At 49.9% G+C, this 25,915-nt stretch overlaps 1 protein-coding gene across 1 annotated transcript in view; it reads right to left on the bottom strand.

Annotated features, from left to right (window-relative positions):
• PLEKHG2 (pleckstrin homology and RhoGEF domain containing G2) overlaps nucleotides 1-25,915 on the bottom strand; it is a 29,426-nt gene continuing 3,511 nt past the window's right edge. Inside the window, 17 exon segments of the mRNA XM_087728125.1 lie at nucleotides 1-502; nucleotides 505-1,002; nucleotides 1,004-2,298; nucleotides 3,662-5,024; nucleotides 5,825-6,109; nucleotides 7,967-7,983; nucleotides 9,324-9,362; nucleotides 11,107-11,208; nucleotides 12,346-12,447; nucleotides 12,590-12,623; nucleotides 14,932-15,018; nucleotides 15,928-16,020; nucleotides 17,022-17,204; nucleotides 18,633-18,764; nucleotides 21,246-21,396; nucleotides 21,790-21,836; nucleotides 23,357-23,423. Coding sequence (XP_087584251.1) covers nucleotides 389-502; nucleotides 505-1,002; nucleotides 1,004-2,298; nucleotides 3,662-5,024; nucleotides 5,825-6,109; nucleotides 7,967-7,983; nucleotides 9,324-9,362; nucleotides 11,107-11,208; nucleotides 12,346-12,447; nucleotides 12,590-12,623; nucleotides 14,932-15,018; nucleotides 15,928-16,020; nucleotides 17,022-17,204; nucleotides 18,633-18,764; nucleotides 21,246-21,396; nucleotides 21,790-21,836; nucleotides 23,357-23,423 — 4,609 coding nt within the window. The 3' untranslated portion in view covers nucleotides 1-388.

Below are 25,915 nucleotides of genomic sequence, written 5' to 3'. Positions count from 1 at the left end.
TTTGTGTGACAGTCGTCTCTTTTCCAAAAGACTCGGAACAGTAAAAAGGGAAGCGACACAACCAAGAATTCCCAATTGGCAAACCTGCCCCTTCTGAAGAGGGTTTGGTTCGCTTCACCCTCGCCCGGCCTCCACCAGTTAACCAGTTTTGGTCCCTTCCTGGCCTTCTGGTTCTCCCTCTCAAGGCGCCGAGATCTGGCGAGGAGGAAGCAGGCGAGATCCCTTCTCGGGATCTTCCGGAGTCTTCTCAGTGCCCAGAAGACCATCTCTCAGCCGGGGGTCACCAACCGCCTGACCACCGCCCTCTCGTTGGACCGCGTGGTCAGGGCCGTTTCCCGCCAGCACCGTCAGGACGTTGGGCTCCGCTGGCACGTCCAGCCTCATGGCTTCAGGTGCCCGGTTTTGGGGACGTCTCGGCCGCACCGCCGCCGACCCTCCGCTGCTCCAGCATGGCCGAGAGAGGATGCGTCAGGCTGACCTGGGCGTTACTGAAGGAGGAGATTCCCGACCGCTGCCCCCAATCTGGATGTTGACGGTGGTGGAGTAACTGGCCTTCGGAGGACCCTTCTCGGGCAACCGAGCCGTCTCCGGGCCCGAGGGGGCTCCCCGCTTGGGGCAGTGCTCCCCCATCTCAAGCTGCATTCTCGGGGAGCCGCCCGCCCAGCCCTCTTGGTTGACGTATTTCAAACACAGGTTGGGCACATTCGGCCACCGGATGCTGCCCAGTTCGTGGGGGGCACTTCCGGATGAGGCCTCGGCGCCCGGGGATTCCTGGTGCCCCCCGTTGGAGGCCGGGTCTTCGGATGGCAAGAGGGTCCTTTGGCTTCTCAAGCAGGCCGTGGGGCAAGAGAGGCCAGGCGTCCAGGGCTCTGGGTGGGCCATGGGGACAGGGGGCTGCCTCTGCGGGTGGGGCCCCAGAGGCCGGAAAGTGCAGGGCTGGGGCCCTCCTGGAGGGGGTGAACACATCCTGGGCCTCACGGGGGACTGCACACGAGAGTTGGGGGGCCGAGGCAGAGGAGAAGCGGGGGCAGTGTTCAAGAGCTGGGGGTCCTGACGAGGGGGGCCTGCATGGGGAGGGGGCCCCGGGGCCGATGCACTGAGGGGAGGACGAGGAGGAGGAGACGACCACCATCTCTGGCCTTCCCAGGTTCCGGTGCCTCCTGGGGGCTGCCCTGGGGAGGGAAGCCAGGGGATCGGCTGGCAGCCAGGGCCCCTGGGGCTCCTCGGGGGGAGGGGCCCCGTTCCTCTTGGCCAAACTCTGAGAGATGCAGGAGGCCGCGATGTACCTGGAGATGGCAGCTGCGCTGGATGAGAGGCATCGGCGGACGGGGGACGAGGGGAGGAATTTGGGGAGTGGCACCCTGGGGCATTGCCCCCCGATGCACACAGCCGACTCCAGCCCGGCCGGCAGTTCTGAAGGGGCAGCAGGAAGGGGCTCCTGGGGTGGGGAGGGCGCCCCCTCAGCGGAGGAGCCACGGGGCTCGGGGGCTTGGCTGGGTTCAGAAGCAGCGGCAGGAGTTGGGGGGCGCTGGCGGACCCCCCCAAGCGGCATCCCAGAGGCTTCCTGGTTGAGCCCTTTTGCCCCCTGGACGGGTCCCTCACTGTCCGAAAAAGGGGGCGAATGGCTTCTCATCCCAGCGTTCAGTGGGGAGTGGCCCTTTCCCAGCGCTGGGGCCAAGGGCCCCTCCAGCAGGCAGACAGTGGGGCAGTTGGGAGTCCTAGCCTTGGGGGGCTCCCAAGGGACAGGAAGACGGTCAGAATTGGGGTCACTGGGACGCTGCTGCGGTTGGAGTGCAGGGCTGGCCTGCTCTGCACCCACAGAAATCTCGGGGTGCAGCCTGGGCTCCGAAGGCCGACTGCCCCCCTCCGTATTCCAGCCCGGCTCACAGGGACGGGGGCTTCCTTGGTGGCTCTTCTCCCCCGGCTCCGTCCGGTGTGACGCTCTGGAAGGTGCGGGAAGGGCCTTCTGTGGGCTGGGGGCCCGGGGGGAGGAAGGGCCCTCTGCCCACGAGAGACCCCTAGGGTCCCCTGCTCCTCCCCCTTCTCCTCCCCCCACTGAGGGGGCCGCGAGGGTCTCCTCTCCTCCCACGGGGGCCCCCGAAGGGCCAGGCTGTGGTTCCGGCACGTGGTGGTGCAGGGGGGCCAGGATCTCTGGAGGAAGCAGCCGGCAGGGTCGGTCGCTGTGCAGCACCAGGGCCGTGTCCCGCGTGGCGGCCACCAGAGGCGAGGTTTCCTGGACGCCGATCACGTGCGGGAGGGCCTCGTGAATCAGCACGTGGCCGTAGATCTGGGGCTCACCTGGAGGGGAGAGAGAGGCAGGAGGCAAGAATGAAGAGGGGCTTCCTGGAGGGGAGACCGACAAGAGCAGGTGCTGAATCTCATCTAATCACGGGGTCCTCGACTTACGACCAGAATGAAGCCCAGGATTTCTGTTCGGTTGAGGCACCCACCTGACCATTATTTTTTTTTACAATGGCCATTAAACAAAAGTTGAAGTTGTTAAGCAAAGCAATGTATCCCTACGGGTATCTTTTGAGGGGGATGGGCGGCTTATAAATATGGAAAATAACGGAAGGAGGGAGGGTGAGTGGGAGGGAGGGAGAGGTATGAAAGAAGGAAAAAAAGAAGAGGAAAGATTGAGAGAGAGAGAGAGGGAGGGAGGGAGAGAATGGAAAGACTAAAAGAGAAAGAATGAAAGAAAGACAGAAAGACAGGAGGAAAGAAAGAAAGTGTGTGTGAGAGAATAAAGAAAGACTAAACAAAAGTAAAATAGGAAAATAGATAGAAAGAAAGAAAGAAAGAAAGAGAAAGAAAGAAAGAAAGAAAGAAAGGAAGAAAGAGGGAGAATAGAGAAAGACTAAACAAGAGAGAAAGAGAGAAAAGAAGGAAGGAAGGAAGGAAGGAAGAAAGAAAGAAAGAAAGAAAGAGAGAGAGAGGGAGAATAGAGAAAGACTAAACGAGAGAGGAAGGAAGGAAGGAAGAAAGGAAGGAAGGAAGGAAGAAAGGAAGGAAGGGAAGAAAGAAAGAAAGAAAGAGAGAGAGAATAGAGAAAGACTAAACGAGAGAGAAAGGAAGGAAGGAAGAAAGAGAGAGAGAGAGGGAGGGAGGGAGAATAGAGAAAGACTAAACAAGAGAGGAAGGAAGGAAAGAAGGAAGGGAAGAAAGAAAGAAAGAGAGAGAGAATAGAGAAAGACTAAACGAGATAGAAAGGAAGGAAGGAAGGAAGGAAGAAAGAAAAAGAAAGAGAGAGAGGGAGAATAGAGAAAGACTAAATGAGAGAGAAAGGAAGGAAGGAAGGAAGAAAGAAAGAAAGAAAGAAAGAGAGAGAGAGGGAGAATAGAGAAAGACTAAACGAGAGAGAAAGGAAGGAAGGAAGGAAGGAAGGAAGGAAGGAAGGAAGAAAGAAAGAAAGAAAGAAAGAAAGAAAGAAAGAAAGAAAGAAAGAAAGAAAGAAAGAAAGAAAGAAAGAAAGAAAGAAAGAAAGAAAGAAAGAAAGAAAGAAAGAAAAGAAAACAAAGAGGCAATCTAATGCCCAGGTGTGCAGTCCATGTTATGAACTGGGCCGAGAGACACTCTGCAGCAGGGGAGGGGAAGGGAGGGGAGGGAGGGGAAGGCAGGACGCCCCCCCCCAAGGGTTGGCAGGGAGGGAGGGTCGACTCACACTGGGGGAGGCTCCCTCCTGGCCGGCTCTCCTGCAGGGCTCCTTGGCCCCTGCCCAGGGCCTTCGGCTGGGGGCCCCGGGGCCGCCCACCAGGCCTCTCCGAGGTCCACTTCTGGGACTTCAGCCGGCTGATCTTCTCACTGTACATGCTGGCCAAGGCCTGGACCTTGCTGATGATCCGCTGGGAGTTCTCCAGAAGGCAGGGCTCCCCGTCGCTGGCATAGAGGCCCAGGGCCGGCAGGAAGTCCGCAGGGGCAGGGAGCCCCTCCTTCGCCCACCCGTCCCTCGGCTGTCCCTTTCTGGGACCCCGGAGAGCCTCCTCCAAGTCTGAGTCCTCCACGATGCAGAGGGGCTCTGCGTAGGTGGGCCTGTCGGGGGAGCAGAAGACTCTCCGTCGAAGCCCCTGGGCCCCCTTCTTGGGGGCGTCCTTAGCGCTCCGCTCCTTCTCCTGCCAAACCCGCCGGATCTCCGCACAGGATCGGAACCCGGGCTCGGCGGGACCCTCCTCCGCTCCATGGCTCGGCTCCCGCTGCTTTCTTTCTCTCCCCGGAGCTTCTGGGGGAGCATCAGAGGGGAACCCCTTCTCCGCCCCCGGCCCCTCGGGACTCTCAGGCTGCGCAGGGTCCGAATGGTTCCGCTCGGTTGTTGTGAGCGCCCGACTCCGTCCGGGGGGGGTTTGGGGGACAGACGGATGTTGGCTGCCGCAGGATTGACTCCGGCTCCGGCTTAGCTGGCCGGATTGAGTGCGGAGCCTTCTACGCTGGGCTCCTCCCTCTTCTTCTCCCGGAGGCTCCTGCCACTTGGAGATGCTGTTGAACCGCAGGATGGATTCTCGCACCACCCCGGCGGGAACAGGAGGGAGCCCCTCTTCCTTGGCTCCCTCCGGCCGGCCCTTTGTGGCCCCTTCCACGCTTTGGCGGTAGCTCTGGATCTTCTCCAGCAGCGCCCAGCTGTCCCTGGTGGGGTCGGATTCCACCTCCGTGTTCGGCTCCTCGCTGCTGAAGCCGCCCGTGGAGGTTATGGGGCAGGAGTGAGGCCTGGTGGAAGAGGTTATGGGGCTCCGGCTTTCCTCCCGGCCGGTCTCCTGCCCCACGGAGGCTGAGCTGCTGGTCTCCTCCAGGGGGAGGCCTTCCAGGACGTGCAGAGGGGAAGGAGCGGAGGATTCCCGTGCTCGGTGGAGGTCCTCTTCTTCGGAAGAGTCGCTGCCGAAGGGGTGGGGGAGCGTGGGGAGCAGCTGTTCTTGGAGGGGGCTCCCTTGGGGAGGGAGAGGGGGGGCCTCCTCCTGGAAGACTCCGTTCTCCTCCTCCTCCTCTTCCGTTTTGCCCTCCAATTCTTCCACGCCATCCTTGGGTGAGAGAGGATCCTGAATGTGGGGCAGAAGAGGAAGACAGACATTAGCACAACCCCAAGGCCTCCCTTCCCTCTCTCTGGGGCGGCTTCAAACAAGCTTCCCCTCCCCTGAGTGATCCTCCCCCCCAGGGGCTTCGACTCCCCCAGGACACGCAGCTGGAGAAACCCCTCTTGGAGACCCCGTCAGGAGAACCTCTCTTTGGGCCAGCTGCTTATCCTCCAGGAAGCCCTTTCATCAAGCGGGACTCTTGGAGGGAAGGCAGTGGCCCATGGTCACCGTTGCCTTCTTGAAGGGAACGTAACAGGGTTTCTGAGCATACACCGAATGTTCTCCCCATAGTCCCTGCGAGTGGCCTCCTTGTCACTCTGCGGGGTGGGAACCTGGAAGTCACACTCTATGGTAGGCTTTCTTGGCAACTTGAAGGTGGGTGGACTTCAGTTCCCAGAATTCCCCAGCCAGCAGAGCGAGCGGTGGGAGGAGAGCAAGCAGAGCTGGCTGGGGGATGCTGGGATTTGAAGTCCACACAGCTTCAAGTTGCCAGGGTTGAGAAATACTTAAAACACTTTCCTATGAGGGTCACCCTCTCTTCCGTGGCTTCACGCTAATAAATAATAATTTAATAAATAATAACAATAACTATTAATAGCACTTAGACTTATATACCGCTTCACAGTGCTTTTATCCCCCTTTCTAAGAGGTTTATAGAGTCATCCTCTTGCCCCCAACAATCTGGGTCCTCGTTTTACGGACCTCGGAAGGGTGGACGGCTGAGTGAGCCTGGTAAGATTCGATCCCCCGCTCCGAGCGATTACCTGCAGAACCGAGCTAGGAGCTTCCGAGCTGTTTTCTCTCCAAAACCTCCCTTCCCTTCCGGCTTCCTTGTCCAGGCCCCTCTGGCTAAGCAGCTCCAGGATCTCCTTGGTGATGGAGAGGTTCGTGGTAAGTGGGTCTTGTGCCAGGAGGAAGTCGTCGTCCTCCGCTTCCAGATCCGAGGGTTCGGCCTCCTCCTCTGGTTTGGCCGAGGCCAGCGCGCACGAGCTGCTGGAGGAGAGGAGGGGCTCGCTGGCGGGGAAGAGGTCCCCCTCGCTGTCCGCGTGCTGCAAAGATGAAGTGGGCAGGAGAAGGAAGGGCAGAGACGGGGGCGGAGTGAAAAGAGGCACCAGCCTAGAATCCCCACGTAGCCACCAACGAAGAGATACACAAAACAATCACATGCATGGAGAATAATGTTTTATGGCGCAATTCCCTCGCCTCACTCCGTGAATTTTACAATAGTCTATCCTTGGTGTTTTTTTTCTTTTGTCTCTTTCCCAGTTCTAAGCCAATGAACTCAAGGATTAAATCAGGATACTAACAGTGGTGGCCTCTACTGTTTGCTAGAGATTCAATCACTCCTCTTTGGAATGGCAATGTTTTATTCAATTATAATCATCCACTTAAAGAAAAAGTTCTTTAAGGGAATAATTGAATAATTGGTATATATATATATGCAGCGGCTATTTAGAATATTTTGTTGAAAAATGAAGGAATAAGATTTCTGTTTGAATGTGTGATGTACAAGGATAATAATGAACATAAGCATACCCGATAGTTGATTGGTGGAATTATGCATAATTGAAAATAGCGATATACAAATATAAATGGTTGGTAAAAAAAATTTCTTTCACGTTGGGATTATATAAAGGTATACTGTTATTAAATAGACAATCAAGAATGTAAGGGAATCATGATTTACTGGGGAAAAAATAGCAATAGCAATAGCAGTTAGACTTATATACCGCTTCATAGGCCTTTCAGCCCTCTCTAAGCGGTTTACAGAGTCAGCATATTGCCCCCAACAACAATCCGGGTCCTCATTTTACCCACCTCGGAAGGATGGAAGGCTGAGTCAACCCTGAGCCGGTGAGATTTGAACAGCCGAACTGCAGAACTGCAGTAGCCTGCAGTGCTGCATTTAACCACTGCGCCACCTCGGCTCTATAATTAGTATCTAATAATACTAATTGTATTTCAACATATACTGTACAATGAAAGTGAGATATTTAGTTATACTAGATGAAAAATCTGAGATGGCTAAATGTTATTCGAGAATACGGTTGTTAAAACACCTGTAACCAAACGACAGGCTGTAGGTGATGATGCTTTTTTCTTTTTGTTTTGTTTTTATTGTTGTGTGTATGTGTTGTCTATGTCAGTATTTCTCAACCTTGGCAACTTGAAGATGTCCGGACTTCAACTCCCAAAATTCCCCAGCCAGCGAATGCTGGCTGGGGAATTCTGGGAGTTGAATTCCGGACATCTTCAAGTTGCCAAGGTTGAGAAACACTGGTCTATGTAATAAAAATATATATATTTTTTAAAAAAAGGTCTCTATTTTGCTTTCTATTTTTCCCTGACGTAAACCAATTTTGGGAGTGATCCCTTTCTTGTTTCAAAACAAAGGAAAAACAGAAATGAACGATTGAATATAAAACGAAACAAGATAATAAAATAAAATATCAAGGGAAAGAAATTGTCCTGTCATGCTTCAGGCATGCCACTCTTTCTACTGTGGGGGAAATAGGAAGAGGGGGGGAATTATATGGAGTTTAGATGCTATGTAGCCATAACAACATTCTTCTTAGAAAGTCAAGGCCATCTTTGTCTCTGCACCTGGCCGGAACTGGATGGGTGGTGGTCTCTGTCTTCGTGGCAGTGGGAGATTGGACCATGGGATGGACTTGTGGGCGTTTGGGGAAGGGTCTTGAACTTTCAACTGGAAGCTTTCAGATTCGGGTTTTCCCAGATGTGCCAAACATGACACCTCTAATAAAAGTGGAACTTTGAGGGAACTCAAGGCTCAGGGTTTTATTTCGTTGGGGGGTGTTTTTGGAACCCCTTAGGAGCCCTAAGAAATGCACCCCCTATTCTCCACCACCCCCAGAACAACCACAGGTCACACCTGGAGAACTCACCTTTAACCTGTCCCCATCTGAAAAGGTCCCAGCGTGTAAAAGACGACATCAGGAGAGGGAAGAGAAGACAACAAGAAGAAGGAGGAAAAAAACAAACTCTCATCAGAGGCATTTCGTTTTTCGGGGGAAATTCAAGATTGGACGGGAGAAACGGTTGCCTCAATCCTCTGGAGCCATGCCGCGTTGGCAGATGCTTCCTATGGGTGGCGGCCCAATTCCTACAAGTATCTCACTTAAGACTGCCAAGGATTTATAATCCTCCCTTCTCAGCATCAAAAGCCGTTCTTTAAAGAATGAATGAGTCATTAAAGGAGGACCTGGGAAGATCCTCAACATTTCATGTGGGAGGGAGAAGCACTTCCTGGCGAAGCTTCGGGGATGTTTGTCTCTGCCCCTTCTAATCAAGGCTTTGGAGAGATAGGGAGTCCTCGACATACGACCATGCCTGGCAAAGTGTGGAGGAAGAAAAACGATTTATGGCTGGTCCTCGCACTTACGACCGTCGTAGCAACCCTGTGGTAACATGTCCAGAATTTATGAGGGCTGCAAAGTCCCGGGGTCTTCATTTGTGACCTTCTGTGGATTCTGGTAAGCGAAGTCGACGGGGGAAGTTGGACGGGCTTTCTTTCTTTCTTTCTTTCTTTCTTTCTTTCTTTCTTTCTTTCTTTCTCTTTCTTTCTTTCTCTTTCTTTCTTTCTTTCTTTCTTTATTTAAGACTTATCTACCGCTTCATAGGGCTTCCAGCCCTCTCTAAGCGGTTTACAGAGTCGGCATATCGCCCGCAACAACAATCCGGGTCCTCATTTTACCCACCTCGGAAGGATGGAAGGCTGAGTCGACCTTGAGCCGGTGAGATTTGAACCGCTGAACTGCAGATAGCAGTCAGCTGAAGTAGCCTGCAGTGCTGCACCCTACCCACTGCGCCACCTCGGCTTAATGGCTGCGTGATTTACTTAAGGATCGCAGCGAGAAAAGGATGGGACTCACTTAACAACTGTCGAGCGGCAGAAATTCCACTTTCTGTCCTAAGTCGAGGACTCTCTGTAAGGCAGGTGGTTCTCGACTTACGGCCACAATCGAGCCCAAAACTTCTATCGTTAAGCGAGACATTTGTTAGTTTTGTCCTATTTTACGGCCTATCTTGACACGGTTGTTAAGCAAATCACTGCAGTTGTTTAAGTTAATAACCGGTTGTTAACTGAATCAGACTTCGTCAGAAGGTCCCAATGTGGCCTTGGGAAGCAGCCACAGTCCTAAGTATGAATCCAGTTGCAAAAGCATCTGGATTGTGAACCCGTGGCAGCAACCTTCACCCCAAATAAACACCCCAAATTCAGGAGAGAAAAAAGGGCCTTACTTGCTGGATGAAATATAAGCTGAGATTTCTTGGCTGGTTCTACAAGGAAGGCAACAGGGTTAGAGTTAGCATGATGGTTAAATTAACTCACCTCTAAATCTGCATGAAGAGCGGAGGAGGAGAGGTTAAGATTAAGATTGGATAAAAGAATGAAACTTTTTGGAATTGTTAAGGCAGCATTGTCTGGGCAGGGAAAAATGAGTCCTCAACCTATTAAGGGGTCCCCAAACTTGGCAACTTTAAGACTTGTGGGGTGTTAGATTTTAAAGTCATATGATTGCACATGTATACTGTCTTCTCTTATTTTTTCTTTAAAACTAAGGTATGTTAAGTATATTGATATGGAAGTATAAATACCATCAACATAGAATGGAGTTTGCTCAGAAGCTGAAATACACCAATAAGAGGAAGAGTGGGGAACAGAGGAGAGAAGAAAGATAGGAAGAGAGGGATAGGAGAGAAGGTAAGGGGGGAAGATGAGGAGGAGAAGGAGGAGTGGAAGGAAGAGAGAGGAGAAGGAGAAAAGAAGGGGAAGTAGAGTAGAAAAGGAGGATGGAGGGAAGAAAGGAGGTAGGAGAGAGGTAGAAGAAAGAGGTGTATGGAGAGCAGAAGAGCCAATAATGGGTTTTTATCTTTCTGGGCGTTGATGACAAGAGGAACTGATGTAATTACTACTTAATACAATAGGATATTGGCTATGTAATAGCATACATGTGATTATATGTTATGAAAATGGAAAATAAAAAGCAATATTTTGAAGAAAAAAAGACTTGTGGACTTCAACTCCCAGAATTCCCCAGCCAGCTTTGCTGAATTCTGGGAGTTGGAGTCCACAAGTCTTAAAGTTTGCCAAGTTTGAAGATCTCTGCCCTATTATGACCATCACTGGGACCATAATCACCATTGCTAAGTTAGGAGGTTGTAAAGTGAGTTGCACCGGGGTTTACGATCTTTTTCGCCGAAGTTCTTAAGTGAGTTGTGGTCGTTAAGCAAACCTGCCTTCCCCACTGACTTTGCTTGTGGGAAGCGGGCGGAGAAGGTACCAAATGGTGATCACGTGGCTCTGGGAAGCTGCAATGGACGTAAGGGTGAGGACCGGTCGTCAGTGACTTTTTTTGAGTGACTCTAAACTTGGAATGGTTGCTAGAGATATGATTGTAAGTTGAGGACGACCTGTATAGTGTCTCAAGCAGTATTTCTCCAGCTGGGAAGCTTGAAGTTGGGTGAACTTCAATTCCCAGAATTCCCCAGCCAACGTGAAGATCCGCAGACTCCCCAACTCTCTCCAAGATAGAGGCTATTAAATAATACAGCCTTTACTGTCATTGTACAAAATAAAAGCAAAAAAGTTGGTTATAAATAAATTAAATTAAATTTAAATTGAATTAAAGCTATAGAACTGCTATGATTTTGCCTGGGGAATTCTGGGAGTTGAAATCCAGCTCTCTTCAAGCAGACAAGGTTGAGAAACAAGAAGACAGAACGCCATGCTGAGGCTTCTCCGGGGACGCTATCTGGATCAGGCAGACGCTATCTGGAACGGCTTCCTCTGGGAGGCTCCCTCGGACGCTTTCTGCCCCTGGCTTCCTTCAAAGTGACCGTTTCGGTCACAAGATAAGGACATCCGAACAGGGAGGGTGAGCAGGTCTCGTGGTCTGCTGGCGCCCCCTGGTGTCCCACTGCAGGACACACACCCTGCTTTGGGAAGGGCTCCTCCTGCCTGAGGATAGGCTGGAGCCCCGCCCACCTTGTGCGGCCCCGCCCCTTTCTCCAGGTATCTCACCTGACTGCCTGCGGCCTCGGCGATAAGAGCCGCTTTTCTCCAGCTGTAAAATGGGGCAGCTCCGCCGGATTCTCTCGGGGCTGTACATGGACTCCGGAGGCTCTGAAAGAGGAGGTTCTGAGTTCGAATCCCCGCCCCACCTCAGCAGGGATGGTCCTAGGACCCCCCCCCCCAGCCCCACTTTAAGCCCAGCGACTAAATACGACCCTTCAGGAATTCTGGGTTTCGAGTTTTGGAATGCAAATAGCTCACCCGTTTACAGGGATTCCTTGATTTACAACCGTCATAGAGCCTGCGCATCACAGTTGCAAATCGGGACGGTCATGAATCAGGTCCCCCCCCCCCACGGCTGACCGATTTTCTTGACCTTTCTTGTAACGGTCGTAAAGCAAACGCCACGGTTGTTATGCGAACCAAGGATTCATTGCGGCTTGCAGCGTTGCTAAAACTGAGGAACTCTCTTCTAGATCAGCCAGAGGAAGTATCAAGACTACATCCCCCATCATTCTTAGCCCACAAGGCTCAAGAGAATTCTGGGAATTGTAGTCCGGGGTCTTTCTGAACTCCGAAGGCTGATTGGAGGCCTCATTTTTTTTGGCTCCTCGTCTTAAAAATGAGAAAAATATCGAAGTTCCTACAGGCTCCGCTGTTAGGCCGAGTCTCCTATTGGCGGTCCTCAACTTACAACCGTTTCAAGTTACACTGAAAAAGGTGATTTAACACTATTTTTCACACTCGCAGCCGTCGCAGCATTCCCACGATTGAGCCGGAAAAAAAATTCTGTTCTGCAAAGCATTCGTTAAGTAAATTTTGCCCCATTTTGCAAACTTTCTTCCCACGGTTGTTAAGTGAATCACTGCAGTTGATAAATTAGTCCCACGGCTGTTAATTGAATCCTTCACTTTGCTTGTCAGAAGGTCGCAAAAGGGGACCACGTGACCCCGGGATGCTGCGACCATCATAAATAGGAGCCAGTTGCCAGTTGAATTCTGACCACGGGGATGCTGCAAATGGCCGTAACTTTGAAAAACGGTCATAAGCCACATTTTTCAGTGCTGTTGTAACTTTGGACGGTCACTAAATCAACTGTTGTAAGCTGAGGACTGCCTGTATCTGTCTCCGGGGTGGGGTGGGGGGCTCTCAGGAACCCTCCGTCCACCAGGTGGGTCAAGGAACTCTTGACCATCCCGGAAGGAAGACCCTACGGAGATGCCAGTCCAACTGCTGATCCGGCCTCACCTGACTGCCGGCGGCCACGCAGGCTGGCCCTGGGCTCGTCCAGCGGAGGAGAAGGCAGGGGCCTCTTGGGGGTCTCGGGGCTGAAGACCACGTCTGGGGATCCTGACAATCGGGAGAGAACCCGTCACTCGGAAAGCAAATAGCCAGAGACCTGTGTGTCCCCCCCCCTCCCCACGCAAGAACAGACGGCTGTAGCAACATGCTGGAAATGGGGCCGGGGGCTGGTGGACCCCCAGACTCTTACCCTGGAAGCTGTTCTCCAGCAGGACTTGCTTGGCCTGGAAAGAGAAAGAAAGAGACCATCAGGGGCAAGAATTCTGGGAGTTGAAGCTGTCTAAAAGTGGCCAAGTTAGAAAACACTTGTAGTTCTGCACTTACGACCGTCTGTTTTACGACAATGCTGAATTACGGCAGCCCCAAAGTGAGTGCTTTACGGCCTGGGAGGCCCTTCCGGCCACCGTAAAATCTCCTGCACCCCCACCAGGTGTTAACCCATTTTAAGTTCCACTTAATGACATTGCTGTACCTTGTCTGCCATGGAAACTGTTGGGAAAAAATATATCTACCGACCCCTCGCATCCTGGACGTAAATTGTTTCAACTCCTACCCTCAAAACGACGTTCTCGGGCACTGCGCAACAAGACAACTAGACACAAGGACAGTTTTTTTCCTGAATGCCATCGCTCTGCTACACAACTAATAGCAATAGCAGTTAGACTTATATAGTGCTTCATAGGGCTTTCAGCCCTCTCTAAGCGGTTTACAGAGTCAGCATATCGCCCCCACAGTCTGGGTCCTCATTTCACCCACCTTGGAAGGATGGAAGGCTGAGTCAACCCTGAGCCAGTCAGGATCAAACTCCAGACTGTGGGCAGAGTCAGCCTGCAATGCTGCATTCTAGCCACTAGGAAGGAAGGAAGGAAGGAAGGAAAGAAGGAAGGAAGGAAGGAAGGAAGGAAGGAAGGAAGGAAGGAAGGAAGGAAGGAAGGAAGGAAGGAACACTAGCAATAGCACTTAGACTTATATACTGCTTTACAGCCCTCTCTAAGCGGTTTACAGAGTCAGCATATTGCCCCCAACAACAATCCGGGTCCTCATTTTACCCACCTTGGAAGGGTGGAAGGCTGAGTCAACCTTGAGCCGGTGAGATTAGAACCGCCGAACTGCAGATAGCAGTCAGCTGAAGTAGCCTGCAGTGCTGCATTTAACCACTGCGCTATCTCAGCTCTGACTAATTCCTTCAACACTGTCAAACTATTTACTAAGACTGTGTTACTATTCTCCTCCTCATCCTTCCTACTAACTATCTCCTCCCACTTAGGACTCCAACCTTGTTGCTCCTATCTTTACAATTGATATGGCTTTATTTAGTTTCCAAGTATGATTTGATGGCTTATTTAGCATCTATGACTACCACTAAGTGCTGCGTCTTATGATTCCTGATGGATGTGTTTTCTTTATGCACACAGAGCTTTTGCACCAAAGACAAATCCCTTGTGTATCCAGTCACATTTGGCCAAGAAATGTTTAAATGTTTAATACATTTATATGCCGCCAAATCCCGAAGGACTCCGGGCGGCTTACATAAAAACAATTAAAAAAAAACACAGAAAGTTTAAAAAGTAGAAGACAAGGCAAGTTAAAAAAGACACAACATGCACTCAACCTCAGTGGGGCTGGACCTCGTTCAAGAGGTCAACAGCCCCAGGCCTGCCGGAAAAGCCAGATCTTAATAGACTTCTTAATAGAAAGAATCCTATTCTATTCTATTCTATATTCTATTCCATTCCATTCCATTTTTTATTCTATTCTCTATTCTACTCTATATTTTCTCTATGCTATGCTCCATATTCTATGCTCTTTATATTCTATATTCTATATTCTATATTCTATATTCTATATTCTATATTCTATATTCTATATTCTATATTCTATATTCTATATTCTATATTCTATATTCTATATTCTATATTCTATATTCTATTACATTCCATTTTTTATTCTATTCTCTATTCTACTCTATATTTTCTCTATGCTATGTTCCATATTCTATGCTCTTTATATTCTATATTCTATATTCTATATTCTATATTCTATATTCTATATTCTATATTCTATATTCTATATTCTATATTCTATATTCTATATTCTATATTCTATATTCTATATTCTATATTCTATATTCTATATTCTATATTCTATTCCATTCCATTTTTTATTCTATTCTCTATTCTACTCTATATTTTCTCTATGCTATGCTCCATATTCTATGCTCTTTATATTCTATTCTATTCTATATTCTATTCTATTCTATTCCCTAGGGGTCTCCAACCGTGGCATCTTTAAGCCTGGAAAACTTCAACTCCCAGAAAGCAAAGCTGGCTGGGGAATTCTGGGAGTTGCCAAGGTTGGAGACCCCTTGTTATAAACGCCACGGCTTACAACCAGATTTCCAAATCCAAATAGTGGTCGTAATTCGAGGACTATCCCTCTAGGCTTCCCGCTTCCATTAAGAGCCCAAGTTCAGGAAAACCCCAGCCGGCTGCCCCCTCCTCCCTCCCCCCACAAAGCCCCCTCCCCCTTTACCTTCTGGGGAATGGATGCCGGGTGATTTTCCACAATCAAACGTTTCAGGTAATGAATCCAAAGTCGCTTCTCTTCCTGCTTCTTCACCTGCGACAGCGGAGCAAGGAAGGTGTGGAGGCCGTTTCTACAGCCCGGGAATCCAGAAATCCATTTACAGGCAATTCCTCGCCTTACAACGATGCGTTTAAGGGCCATTCGAAGCCACAACAGCACCCAAGAAAGGGACCTAGGGCCATTTTTGACACACCTGGCCGTCGCAGCATCTCCCACAGGGGCGTGATCGCAGTTTGGAAGCTCGGCAACTGGCATGTACTTATGACAGTTGCAGGCTCAGGGGGACTTGGGACCTTCTGAGGCGCGAAATCAAGGGGGATCCAGTGTTCTGACCGAAGAGGCAGATTCCTGGTCCCGACGAAACCCCTTTTATTAAACGAATGCGAATCCCTCTCATTCCCATTCAGCCAAGGCCTGGCACGCAGTCTTTCCAAGGAGTATTTAGGCCCACAGACCTTATCTGTCCTGGGAAGCTGCCATGCAAATATTTCCTTTTTTCCTCCACCGTTATGCAGCCGAGGGCCGAGTCCCCCCTTATCCGTCCATTCCTAATCAGACACCCCCATCCCTCGAGGTCTCCCCCCCCCTCAATTACGGGACCTGCAGCAGCCAACGAGGGAACATCCGAATCGTCCCCTCTCTCTGATTTCTCAGGAAGAAAGGCCTTCTACCCCCCACCCCCCATTTCACTGAGATCTGAGCGCAGACCCCTCCCCAAATCGCTTTCCAGGGGGCCACCGTCTCCTAGAGCAGTGTTTCCCAACCTTGGCAACTTGAAGATGTCCGGACTTCAACTCCCAGAATTCCCCAGCCAGCGAATGCTGGCTGGGGAATTCTGGGAGTTGAAGTCCAGACATCTTCAAGTTGCCAAGGTTGAGAAACACTGTCCTAGAGGCCTCTCAGAAGTCCTGGATCGGCTGCTGTGGGCGCCGGGCGTCTCACCTGGATCGTGTGCTGCTGTTTAGGAATGGAGAGGTCCGAGATTTTGAAGCTCAGGGGGTCCTTGGTGTTCTCCTGCAGCGCCAGGTTGCAGCACTGCAAAGCCAGAGGGGAACATCACTGGAAACGAGCCCCCTCCCCACCCCTCTCCAAAGTGCAACTCAGCCTCAGGGACTTTGAACTGGGAGGACTACAACTCCCAGAACTCCCCAGGCGGCATGCAACTTTAATCTGGGTGGACTATAACTCCCAGAAACTCCCCAGGCGGCATGCAACTTTAATCTGGGTGGACTATAACTCCCAGAAACTCCCCAGGCGGCATGCAACTTTAATCTGGGTGGACTATAACTCCCAGAAACTCCCCAGGCGGCATGCAACTTTAATCTGGGTGGACTATAACTCCCAGAAACTCCCCAGGCGGCATGCAACTTTAATCTGGGTGGACTATAACTCCCAGAAACTCCCCAGGCGGCATGCAACTTTAATCTGGGTGGACTATAACTCCCAGAAACTCCCCAGGCGGCATGCAACTTTAATCTGGGTGGACTATAACTCCCAGAAACTCCCCAGGCGGCATGCAACTTTAATCTGGGTGGACTATAACTCCCAGAAACTCCCCAGGCGGCATGCAACTTTAATCTGGGTGGACTATAACTCCCAGAAACTCCCCAGGCGGCATGCAACTTTAATCTGGGTGGACTATAACTCCCAGAAACTCCCCAGGCGGCATGCAACTTTAATCTGGGTGGACTATAACTCCCAGAAACTCCCCAGGCGGCATGCAACTTTAATCTGGGTGGACTAGAACTCCCAGAACTCCCCAGGCGGCATGCAAATTTAATCTGGGTGGACTAGAACTCCCAGAACTCCCCAGGTGGCATGCAACTTTAATCTGGGTGGACTATAACTCCCAGAAACTCCCCAGGCGGCATGCAACTTTAATCTGGGTGCACTACAACTCCCAGAATTCCCCAGGCGGCATGCAAATTTAACATGGGTAATCTACAACTCTCCGAATTCCCCAGGCGGCCTGCCCAGGTCGAGAAGCCCAGATCTAACTGGTCCCAATCCTCCCCTCCCTCCAGACTCCCCCTTACAAAGATGTGGCTCTTGTAGAGAAGGGTCTCCCCGCGCCGCTTGGCGATGAGGAGGACTTTGCTGAGCAGGAAGAAGACCCTCTCCTTGCGGGCTCGTGGCACCCGGAACTGACCCTCCAGGATCAGCTCCCCAAAGGCGCCCAGCTCCGGACCAGTCCATCCGGCCAGCAGACCCTGGATCTCCTAGGAGGGGGAGGGGGAGAGAGGTCAGCGTACGAAGAGGGGAGGGGGAGCCCCTTGGGCCACTGGAGACCTCATGGATGGGTCCCTCATGATCGGCAAGTGGCTTCCTTGCACAGGGAAAATACCCTTCCTTCTAGCACTGATGAGGTCACCTAGCTGGGCCATGAAACGTCTGCCAGAAAACCACCAAGCTCAGAGAGACCCCAGGACCCCACAAAGGAGGAACTGACCCCCCAGGTGTTCTGACCTCTGACTCCCGGAGTCTCCTCCCTCCCAGCAGGTGGGCAGGTGCCTTCAGGAAGGCCGTTAAAACCCGGCTCTTCCGGCAGGCCTGGGGCTGTTGACCTTATTGAAAAGTCCAGCCCCGACTAGAACGAATGTGTGTTGTGAATCTTAAATTATTTTATATTTTTATTTTTCCCTTTTCCTTTTGCTTTGTAAGCCGCCCAGAGTCCTGCGGGATTGGGCGGCTTATACATTTAATAAATAATAAATAATAATAATAATAAAGCAGCCTAGGAGGGGGGTAGGAAGGAGGGAGGGAAGGAGGGAGGGAAGCAAGGAGGGAAGGAAGGAGGGAACGTAGGAGAGAAGGAAGGGGGGATGGAAGGAGGAAAGGAATGAGAGAAGGAGGGAAGGAAGGAAGGAAGGAGAGAAGGAGAGAAGAAAGGAGGGAAGGAAGGAGGGAAGGAAGGAGAGAAGGAGAGAAGAAAGGAGGGAAGGAAGGAGGGAAGGAAGGAGAGAAGAAAGGAGGGAAGGAAGGAGGGAAGGAAGGAGGGAAGGAAGGAGGGAAGGAAGGAGAGAAGAAAGGAGGGAAGGAAGGAGAGAAGGAGGGAAGGAAGGAGGGAAGGAGAGAAGGAGGGAAGTGGAAGGAGGGAGGGAAGGAAGGGAAGTAGGAGAGAAGAAAGGAGGGAAGGAAGGAGGGAATGTAGGAGAGAAGGAAGGGGGGAAGGAAGGAAGGAGGGAAGGAAGGAGGGAAGGAGAGAAGGAGGGAAGGGGAAGGAGGGAGGGAAGGAAGGGAAGTAGGAGAGAAGAAACGAGGGAAGGAAAGAGGGAGGGAGGGAAGAAGAAGTAGGACCGTTGTAAGATAAGATGGATCTATGGGATGTTAAAAAAGCAATCTTCAAGTATATTGTCAACTGTAGGGAAAAATTGTTATAAATACATATTATTAATAACAGTTATGAGATCATATAATTGTGAATGTATATATGAAATTGATAAAATTAAAATTAAAAAAAGAATTTTAAATTTTTATTTTTCATTTTCCTTTTTTCCCTTTTTCTTTCGCTTTCTGAGCCGCCCAGAGTCCTGCGGGATTGGGCGGCCTATAAATTTAATAAATAAATAAATAATAATAATAATGAAGCTGCCCAGGGGAGCTGCCCCTTCCCAGACCCCAAAGGACGGACCCCCTTCCCTCCAGACCTGCAGCCGGCTGGCGTGCTCCTGCTTCCGCTTCATGTCGTTGATGTACCAAGCCACAGCCGTCATGGTGATGCTGGCCTCTTCCACCGAGTCGTAGCCGGGACAGCTCTTGTCGTAATGCTTGGCCAGTTCCTGCAGGGGGAAAACACCCAAGGATGGTTTCCGGTTAAGAGAGTTCAATCCGGCGTCCAACCGGCTTTCTGCACAGGGCCTCCTTTCTGGCTCAGAAGCACCTCTGGGTCAAAGATGGGTTGTTCCCAGTTCGGCTCCGTCCAGCTGATCCGGTGGTGGTCATCTGGCCTGGGTCGCAGAACCGGCAGCAACCCAGGCTGGCCATGCCCCCAAACCACTTCCCCTCCGGTCTCCATTGCCATTGCATCTTGTTGATTAGCTTTTAAGAGCCGAGGTGGCGCAGTGGTTAAATGCAGCACTGCAGGCCACTTCAGCTGACTGCAGTTCAGCAGTTCAGCTGTTCAAATCTCACCAGGCTCAAGGTTGACTCAGCCTTCCATCCTTCCGAGGTGGGTAAAATGAGGACCCGGATTGTTGTTGGGGGCAATATGCTGACTCTCTAAACCGCTTAGAGAGGGCTGAAAGCCCTAGGAAGCGGTATATAAGTCTAACTGCTATTGCTACTTATCTCTCTCCCTCTCTCTCTCTCTCTCTCTCTCTCTCTCTCTCTCTCTCATCTATCTATCTATCTATCTATTTATCTATCTATCTATCTAACTATCTATCATCTATCTATCTATCTATCTATCTATCTATCTATCTATCTATCTATCTCTATATCTCTGTCTGTCTGTCTGTTTATCTATCTATCTATCTATCTATCTATCAATCATCTATCTATCTATCTATCTATCATCTATCATCTATCTATCTATCTATCTATCTATCTATCTATCTATCTATCTATCTATCTATCTATCTATCTAATCTTATCTATCAGCCATCTGTCTTTCTCTGTCTCTCTACCTATCATCCATTTATCTATCTATCTATCTATCTATCTATCATCTATCTATCTATCTATCTATCTATCATCTATCTAATCTTCTTATCCTATCTATCAGACATCTGTCTTTCTCTGTCTCTCTACCTATCATCCATCTATCTATCTATCTATCTATCTATCTATCTATCTATCTATCTATCTATCTATCTATCTATCTACCTATCTACCTATCTAATCTTATCCTATCTATCAGCCATCTGTCTTTCTCTGTCTCTCTACCTATCATCCATTTATCTATCTATCTATCTATCTATCTATCTATCTATCTATCTATCTATCTATCATCTATCTATCTAATCTTCTTATCCTATCTATCAGACATCTGTCTTTCTCTGTCTCTCTACCTATCATCCATCCATCTATCTATCTATCTATCTATCTATCTATCTATCTATCTATCTATCTATCTATCTATCTATCTATCTATCTATCTATCTATCTATCTATCTATCTATCTATCTATCGGATTGTTGGGGGCAATATGCTGACTCTGTAAACCGCTTAGAGAGCTGAAAGCCCTATGAAGCGGTATATAAGTCTAACTCCTATTGCTATTGCTTTCAATGGTCTTCACCCATGCGCACAACCATTAACAGCAAACTGTGCAACGAACACAAAACATGTGCGCGCGCAACCCGGCAACCCGTGTCACGTAGGAACCGCACCCTTCTCTGGATGACTTGCAGTGCAATAGATTCATAAATCATAGTTCCCCTCTTGGTAAGAGGAGAAGCACATAAATGTAAGAAATAAATAAATACATAGATTATGTAAATAGAAGAGAATTCAAAATGAACAAGAATCTGATCAGGGTTTGCCCTCCTGTGTTTTCATACAGCAGCTTCGCCCTCCAAGGATCGGTGTAGGTTTTCTCCATGATTCTTGCTTAGGATGTTGTTTTCTGATGGATTGTTTGTCTGGTGTTAATCCCTGCTTACCTGGGCAAAGGCTGCCTAGACTGCAAGGCAAGATACTGCATAGATACAGAAAGCAAACCCCTTCCTCGGAAAAACTGATGATATTACCTAGTTGGGTCATGAAATGTCTTCAAGAAAACCAAGCAAGCTCGGAGAGCCCTAGAGATTCCACTCCTCCTCTTCTTCCTCCTCCTCCTCCTCCTCCCCCCATTCTCCTCCACTGTACAAACCCCACTCTCTTCTAGCACTGATGACGTTACCTAGTTTGGTAATGAAAGGTCTGCAAGAAAACCACCAAGCTCAGAATGCCCCAAGGACCCCACAGTTCTCCTCCTCCTCCTCCTCCTCCTCCTCCCCCCTCCTCCCCCCCTCCTCCTCCTCCCCCTCCTCCTCCTCCTCCTCCCCCCCCTCCTCCTCCTCCTCCTCCTCCTCTCCTCCTCCTCCTCCTCTCCGTTCTAGCACTGATGACGTTACCTACTTTGGTAATGTAAGGTCTGCAAGAAAACTACCAAGCTCAGAATGCCCCAAGGACCCCACAGTCCTCCTCCTCCTCCTCTTCTTCACACATCCCACTCCCTCTCGAGCACTGGTGAGGTTACCTAGTTGGGTAGTGAAACGTCTGCAAGAAAACAGCCGAGCTCAGAGACCGCCAAGGACCCCTGAAGTGGCGCCACTAACCTGCAGCAGGAGATGGTACTTCAGAATCCGCTGGACCGGCTTGAGAAGGTACGTCTCCAGGGGCAGCGAGTGCGAGAGAGTGGCCTGCCTCTCCCGGAAGAACTTGGCCAGGGATTCATCCTCCATGCACTGCCGGAGCACCGAGACGGAGCTTGCCATGGGGAGAGGAGAGAAAGGAAGGAAGGAAGGAAGGGGAGAAGAAGCGGGGATTTATAACTTTGCCTAGCTGGCTGGGGCATTCTGGGAGTTGTAGTCCAGGCATTATAAAACGAGGAAGGTTGAGAAACACTGCTGGAGGGACGAGACTTACAGAGGCCTCCAAACTGGGCAACTTTTAAGACCTGAGGACTTCAACTCCCAAAATCCCCCAGCCAGCGGGACTGAATGAGGAATTCTGGGAGTTGAAGTCCTCACGACTTAAAGTGGCAGAGTTTGGAGACTCTCTGGACTGGGGGGGGGGGGAACCGACCCAGATTGTGCTGAAAACCCCACAGGGAAGCAGGAGATTCAGGCTTTACTGATTTGCGGGGGACTGTGGACTTACTTGGGGTAGTTCATGCAGTACAAAGTGTAGATATCGAATTCTTCGCTCTGCAAAATGGAATGGAACAGCATCAAATGTACTGCAGCGCACAATGAGAAGGCGATTTCTCTGCTTGCTAGAGAATAGAAGAGTAGAATTGGAAGGGACCTTGGAGGTCTTCTAGTCCAACCCCCTGCCTAGGCAGGAAACCCTATACGGTTTCAGACAAATGGTTATCCAACATCTTCTTAAAGACTTCCAGTGTTGGAGCATTCACAACTTCTGGAGGCAACTTCTGTTCCACTGGTTAATTGTTGTAACTGTCAGGAAATTCCTCCTCAGTTCTAAGTTGCTTCTCTCCTTGATTAGTTTCCACCCATTGCCCTTCCTTCCTTCCTTCCTTCCTTCCTTCCTTCCTTCCTTCCTTCCTTCCTTCCTTCCTTCCTTCCTTCCTTCCTTCCTTCCTTCCTTCCTTCCTTTGCTGTTCCACTGATTGATTGTTCTAATTGTCAGGAAATTCCTCCTCAGTTCTAAGTTGCTTCTCTCCTTGATTAGTTTCCACCCATTGCCCTTCCTTCCTTCCTTCCTTCCTTCCTTCCTTCCTTCCTTCCTTCCTTCCTTCCTTCCTTCCTTCCTTCCTTCCTTCCTTCCTTCCTTCCTTTGCTGTTCCACTGATTGATTGTTCTAATTGTCAGGAAATTTTCTCCTCAGTTCTAAGTTGCTTCTCTCCTTGATTAGTTTCCACCCATTGCTTCTTCTCCTGCCCTCAGGTGCTCTGGAGAGTAGTTTGACTCCCTCTTCTTTGTGGCAGCCCCTGAGATATTGGAAGACTGCTATCCTGTCTCCCCTGGTCCTTCTCTTCGTTAGACTATACTAAATTAGACTACAACAGAACTGGAAAGGACCTTGGAGGTCTTCTAGTCCAGCCCCCTGCTCAAGCAGGAGAACTTATACCATTTCAGATAAGTGACTGTCTAGTCTCTTCTTAAAAACCTTCAGTGATGGAGTGCCTTTGATTTCTGGAGGCAACTTGTTCCACTGACTAATTGTTCTAACTGTCAGGAGAAATTTCTCCTTAGTTCTAAGTTGCTTCTCTCCTTGATTAGTTTCCACCCATTACTTCTTGTTCTACCTTCAGGTGCTTTGGAGAATAGCTTGACTCCCTCTTCTTTGTGGCAACCCCTGAGATACTGGAAGGAAGGAAGGAAGGTGGGAAGGAAGGAAGTTGGGAAGGAAGGAAAGAAGGAAGGAAGGAAGCAGAGAAGAAATGGAGGGAGGGATGAAGCAAGGAGAGAAGGAAGGGAGGAGAGGAGGGAAGGGAGGAGAGAAGGAAGGGAGGAGAGAAGGAAGGGAGGAGAGAATGAAGGATCACTCCTTGATTAGTTTCCACCCATTGCTTCTTGTTCTGCCCTCGGGTGCCTTGGAGAATAGTTTGACTCCCTCTTCTTTGGGGCAGCCCCTGAGACATCGGAAGGCTGCTATCATGCCTCCCCTAGGGGAGTAGTAGTAGTAGTAGTAGTAGTAGTAGTAGTAGTAGTAGTAGTAGTAGTAGTAGTAGTGGTGGTGGTGGTGGTGGTCAGGCACTTACCCTTTGGACAAAGCAGTGTGCGATAGCGTGAGCACTGGGGGTCCTCTCCAGATCCTCCAGGAGCTCACTGTCCCAGGAGAGAAAAGAAGGGAAAGGGGGCATAAAGGAGGAGATTTGCCACAGGTTGAGCCCCCCCACCCTTCCTGAAGGCCCCTTCGGCCTTGCCTGCAACCGGCCCTGCTGATTCAGCCGAGGGGACCAGCCGAGCGTTTCTGAATCCCCTGCAAACACAAGGAGGGGGGAGGTGTCTCTGGGCTGAAGGATTAACGGGGAGGGGCTTCGGTGGAGGGGAAGGGACCCCCCAACCAGCTCCGTCCCTCCCCTTCCCCTGCGGGTCCCATCGGTTGGTGCCTCCCCACCAAAACCCTCCCAGGTGGGAAGTCCGGAGCATCGATGGAGCTCTTGGCCACCGGCCAGGTTTTAAAAGGCGGAAAATCAGCAGGAGGCAGAAAAAAGGAGAGAGGGGCTGCGGGGGGGGGGGGGGGGGGGCTAAAAATAAACCAAGGAGCTGGCAAGGAGCCAGAAAGTCTCATTGGGGAACCTTCTGTCTGCAATGCTCCCTTACCTGACCCCCCTCTCCCCATTTTAAATAGAGAGTCTGCCCCCACCCCACCCCACCCCTTCAGTCTGAGCCCCTTTCCTGCTGCTCTAACACCCCCCCCCAGCTTCCTTCTGCATCCTTCCCAGCCTCCATCTCCTCCCCCCACCATCTTCCCCACCTCCTGCTCCCCTTTTCCAGCCCCTCAATACCCCCACCCCCCCCCGTCCTGCTCAAATTACAGGCTCAGCGAATGCCAAGTTGACAAAATCTCCCCCCCCCCCAGGTCGTGCTCTCCTGCTTCACCACTGCAAAAGCAGGTGACGGATCAGATCAGCCGGCTGAGAAAATGAACTCAAGGCAAAACACCCCAATTATGGGTGGGCTACAACTCCTGGCTCCAGATTGATCTGTAGATTTTCTTTCTTTCCTTTTTCTTCCTCCCTTCCTTCTTTTCTTTCTTTCTCTTTCTTCCTCCCTTCTTCTTTCTTTATTTCCTTCCTCCCTCCCTCCCTTTTCTTTCTTTCTTTCTTTCCTTCCTTCCTTCCTTCCTACCTCCCTTTTCTTCTTTCTTTTTCTTTCTTTCTTTCTTTCCTTTTTCTTCCTCCCTTCCTTTTCTTTCTTTCTCTTTCTTCCTCCCTTCTTCTTTCTTTATTTCCTTCCTTCCTCCCTTTTCTTTCTTTCTTTCTTTCCTTCCTTCCTCCCTACCTCCCTTTTCTTCTTTCTTTCTTTTTCTTTCTTTCTTTCTTTCTTTCCTTTTTCTTCCTCCCTTCCTTCTTTTCTTTCTTTCTGTTTCTTCCTCCCTTCTTCTTTCTTTATTTCCTTCCTCCCTCCCTCCCTTTTCTTTCTTTCTTTCTTTCTTTCTTTCCTTCCTTCCTACCTCCCTTTTCTTTTTCTTTCTTTCCTTCCTTCCTCCCTACCTCCCTTTTCTTCTTTCTTTTTCTTTCTTTCTTTCTTTCCTTTTTCTTCCTCCCTTCCTTCTTTTTTTCTTTCTTTCTCTTTCTTCCTCCCTTCTTCTTTCTTTATTTCCTTCCTCCCTCCCTCCCTTTTCTTTCTTTCTTTCTTTCTTTCCTTCCTTCCTACCTCCCTTTTCTTTCTTTTTCTTTCCTTCCTTCCTCCCTACCTCCCTTTTCTTCTTTCTTTTTCTTTCTTTCTTTCTTTCTTTCCTTTTTCTTCCTCCCTTCCTTCTTTTCTTTCTTTCTCTTTCTTCCTCCCTTCTTCTTTCTTTATTTCCTTCCTCCCTCCCTCCCTTTTCTTTCTTTATTTCTTTCTTTCTTTCCTTCCTACCTCCCTTTTCTTTCTTTCTTTCTTTCTTTCTTTCTTTCTTTCTTTCTTTCTTTCTTTCTTTCTTTCCTCCCTACCTCCCTTTTCTTCTTTCTTTTTCTTTCTGTCTTTCTTTCCTTCCCTCCTTCCTCCCTATCTCCCTTTTCTTTCTTTCTTTCTTTCTTTCTTTCTTTCTTTCTTCCCTTCTTTCTTCCCTTCTTTCTTCCCTTCTTTTCTTTCTTTCTTTCCTTTCTCCTCCCTCCCCTTCCTTGGAGAGGAAGGTGCTGTTTCAGAGTCGGGCACCAGCCCTGCCTTCAAGTCAGGGAGTGCATTTCCATGAAGGGGAAAAGCAAGATGCTGAAGCAAGGAAACTAGAGATCTTCCGCAGAGGCAGGAGGAGGGAGGGAGGGGAATTAAACACACCATCCTCAGGCAGGGAGGGGGGTAGGGGGGTACGAGGGGGACTCTGGATTCAGTATTCCTCTCCCATTTATTCTTCTTGCAAGAACAGTGTTTCTCAACCTTGGGGACTTGAAGTCCTGTGGACTTCAACTCCCAGAATCCCCCAGCCAGCACAACTGTTCTTGCAAGAATACAACTGGGAAAGAAAAAGTGTTGGAGAATTAACTCCGGATGGGTTCCCTGGCTCAGAGACCCCCACGGTGGGAGGGAAGGAGCTGGGGATAACTGGAAAGGGTTTTTCAATGTCTTCCAAGGCCATTCAACCGGTTCTGTCTTTTGGGGAAAAACAGCCGCCA

The sequence above is a fragment of the Thamnophis sirtalis genome, unplaced genomic scaffold (assembly GCF_051295495.1).
Source record: "Thamnophis sirtalis isolate CommonGarterSnake01/CBP01778 unplaced genomic scaffold, rThaSir2_p1.2 scaffold_13, whole genome shotgun sequence".
Taxonomy (NCBI): Eukaryota; Metazoa; Chordata; class Lepidosauria; order Squamata; family Natricidae; genus Thamnophis; species Thamnophis sirtalis.
The sequence above is the reverse complement of the archived record's forward strand: the minus strand, read 5'-3'. Positions and strand labels throughout refer to the sequence as shown.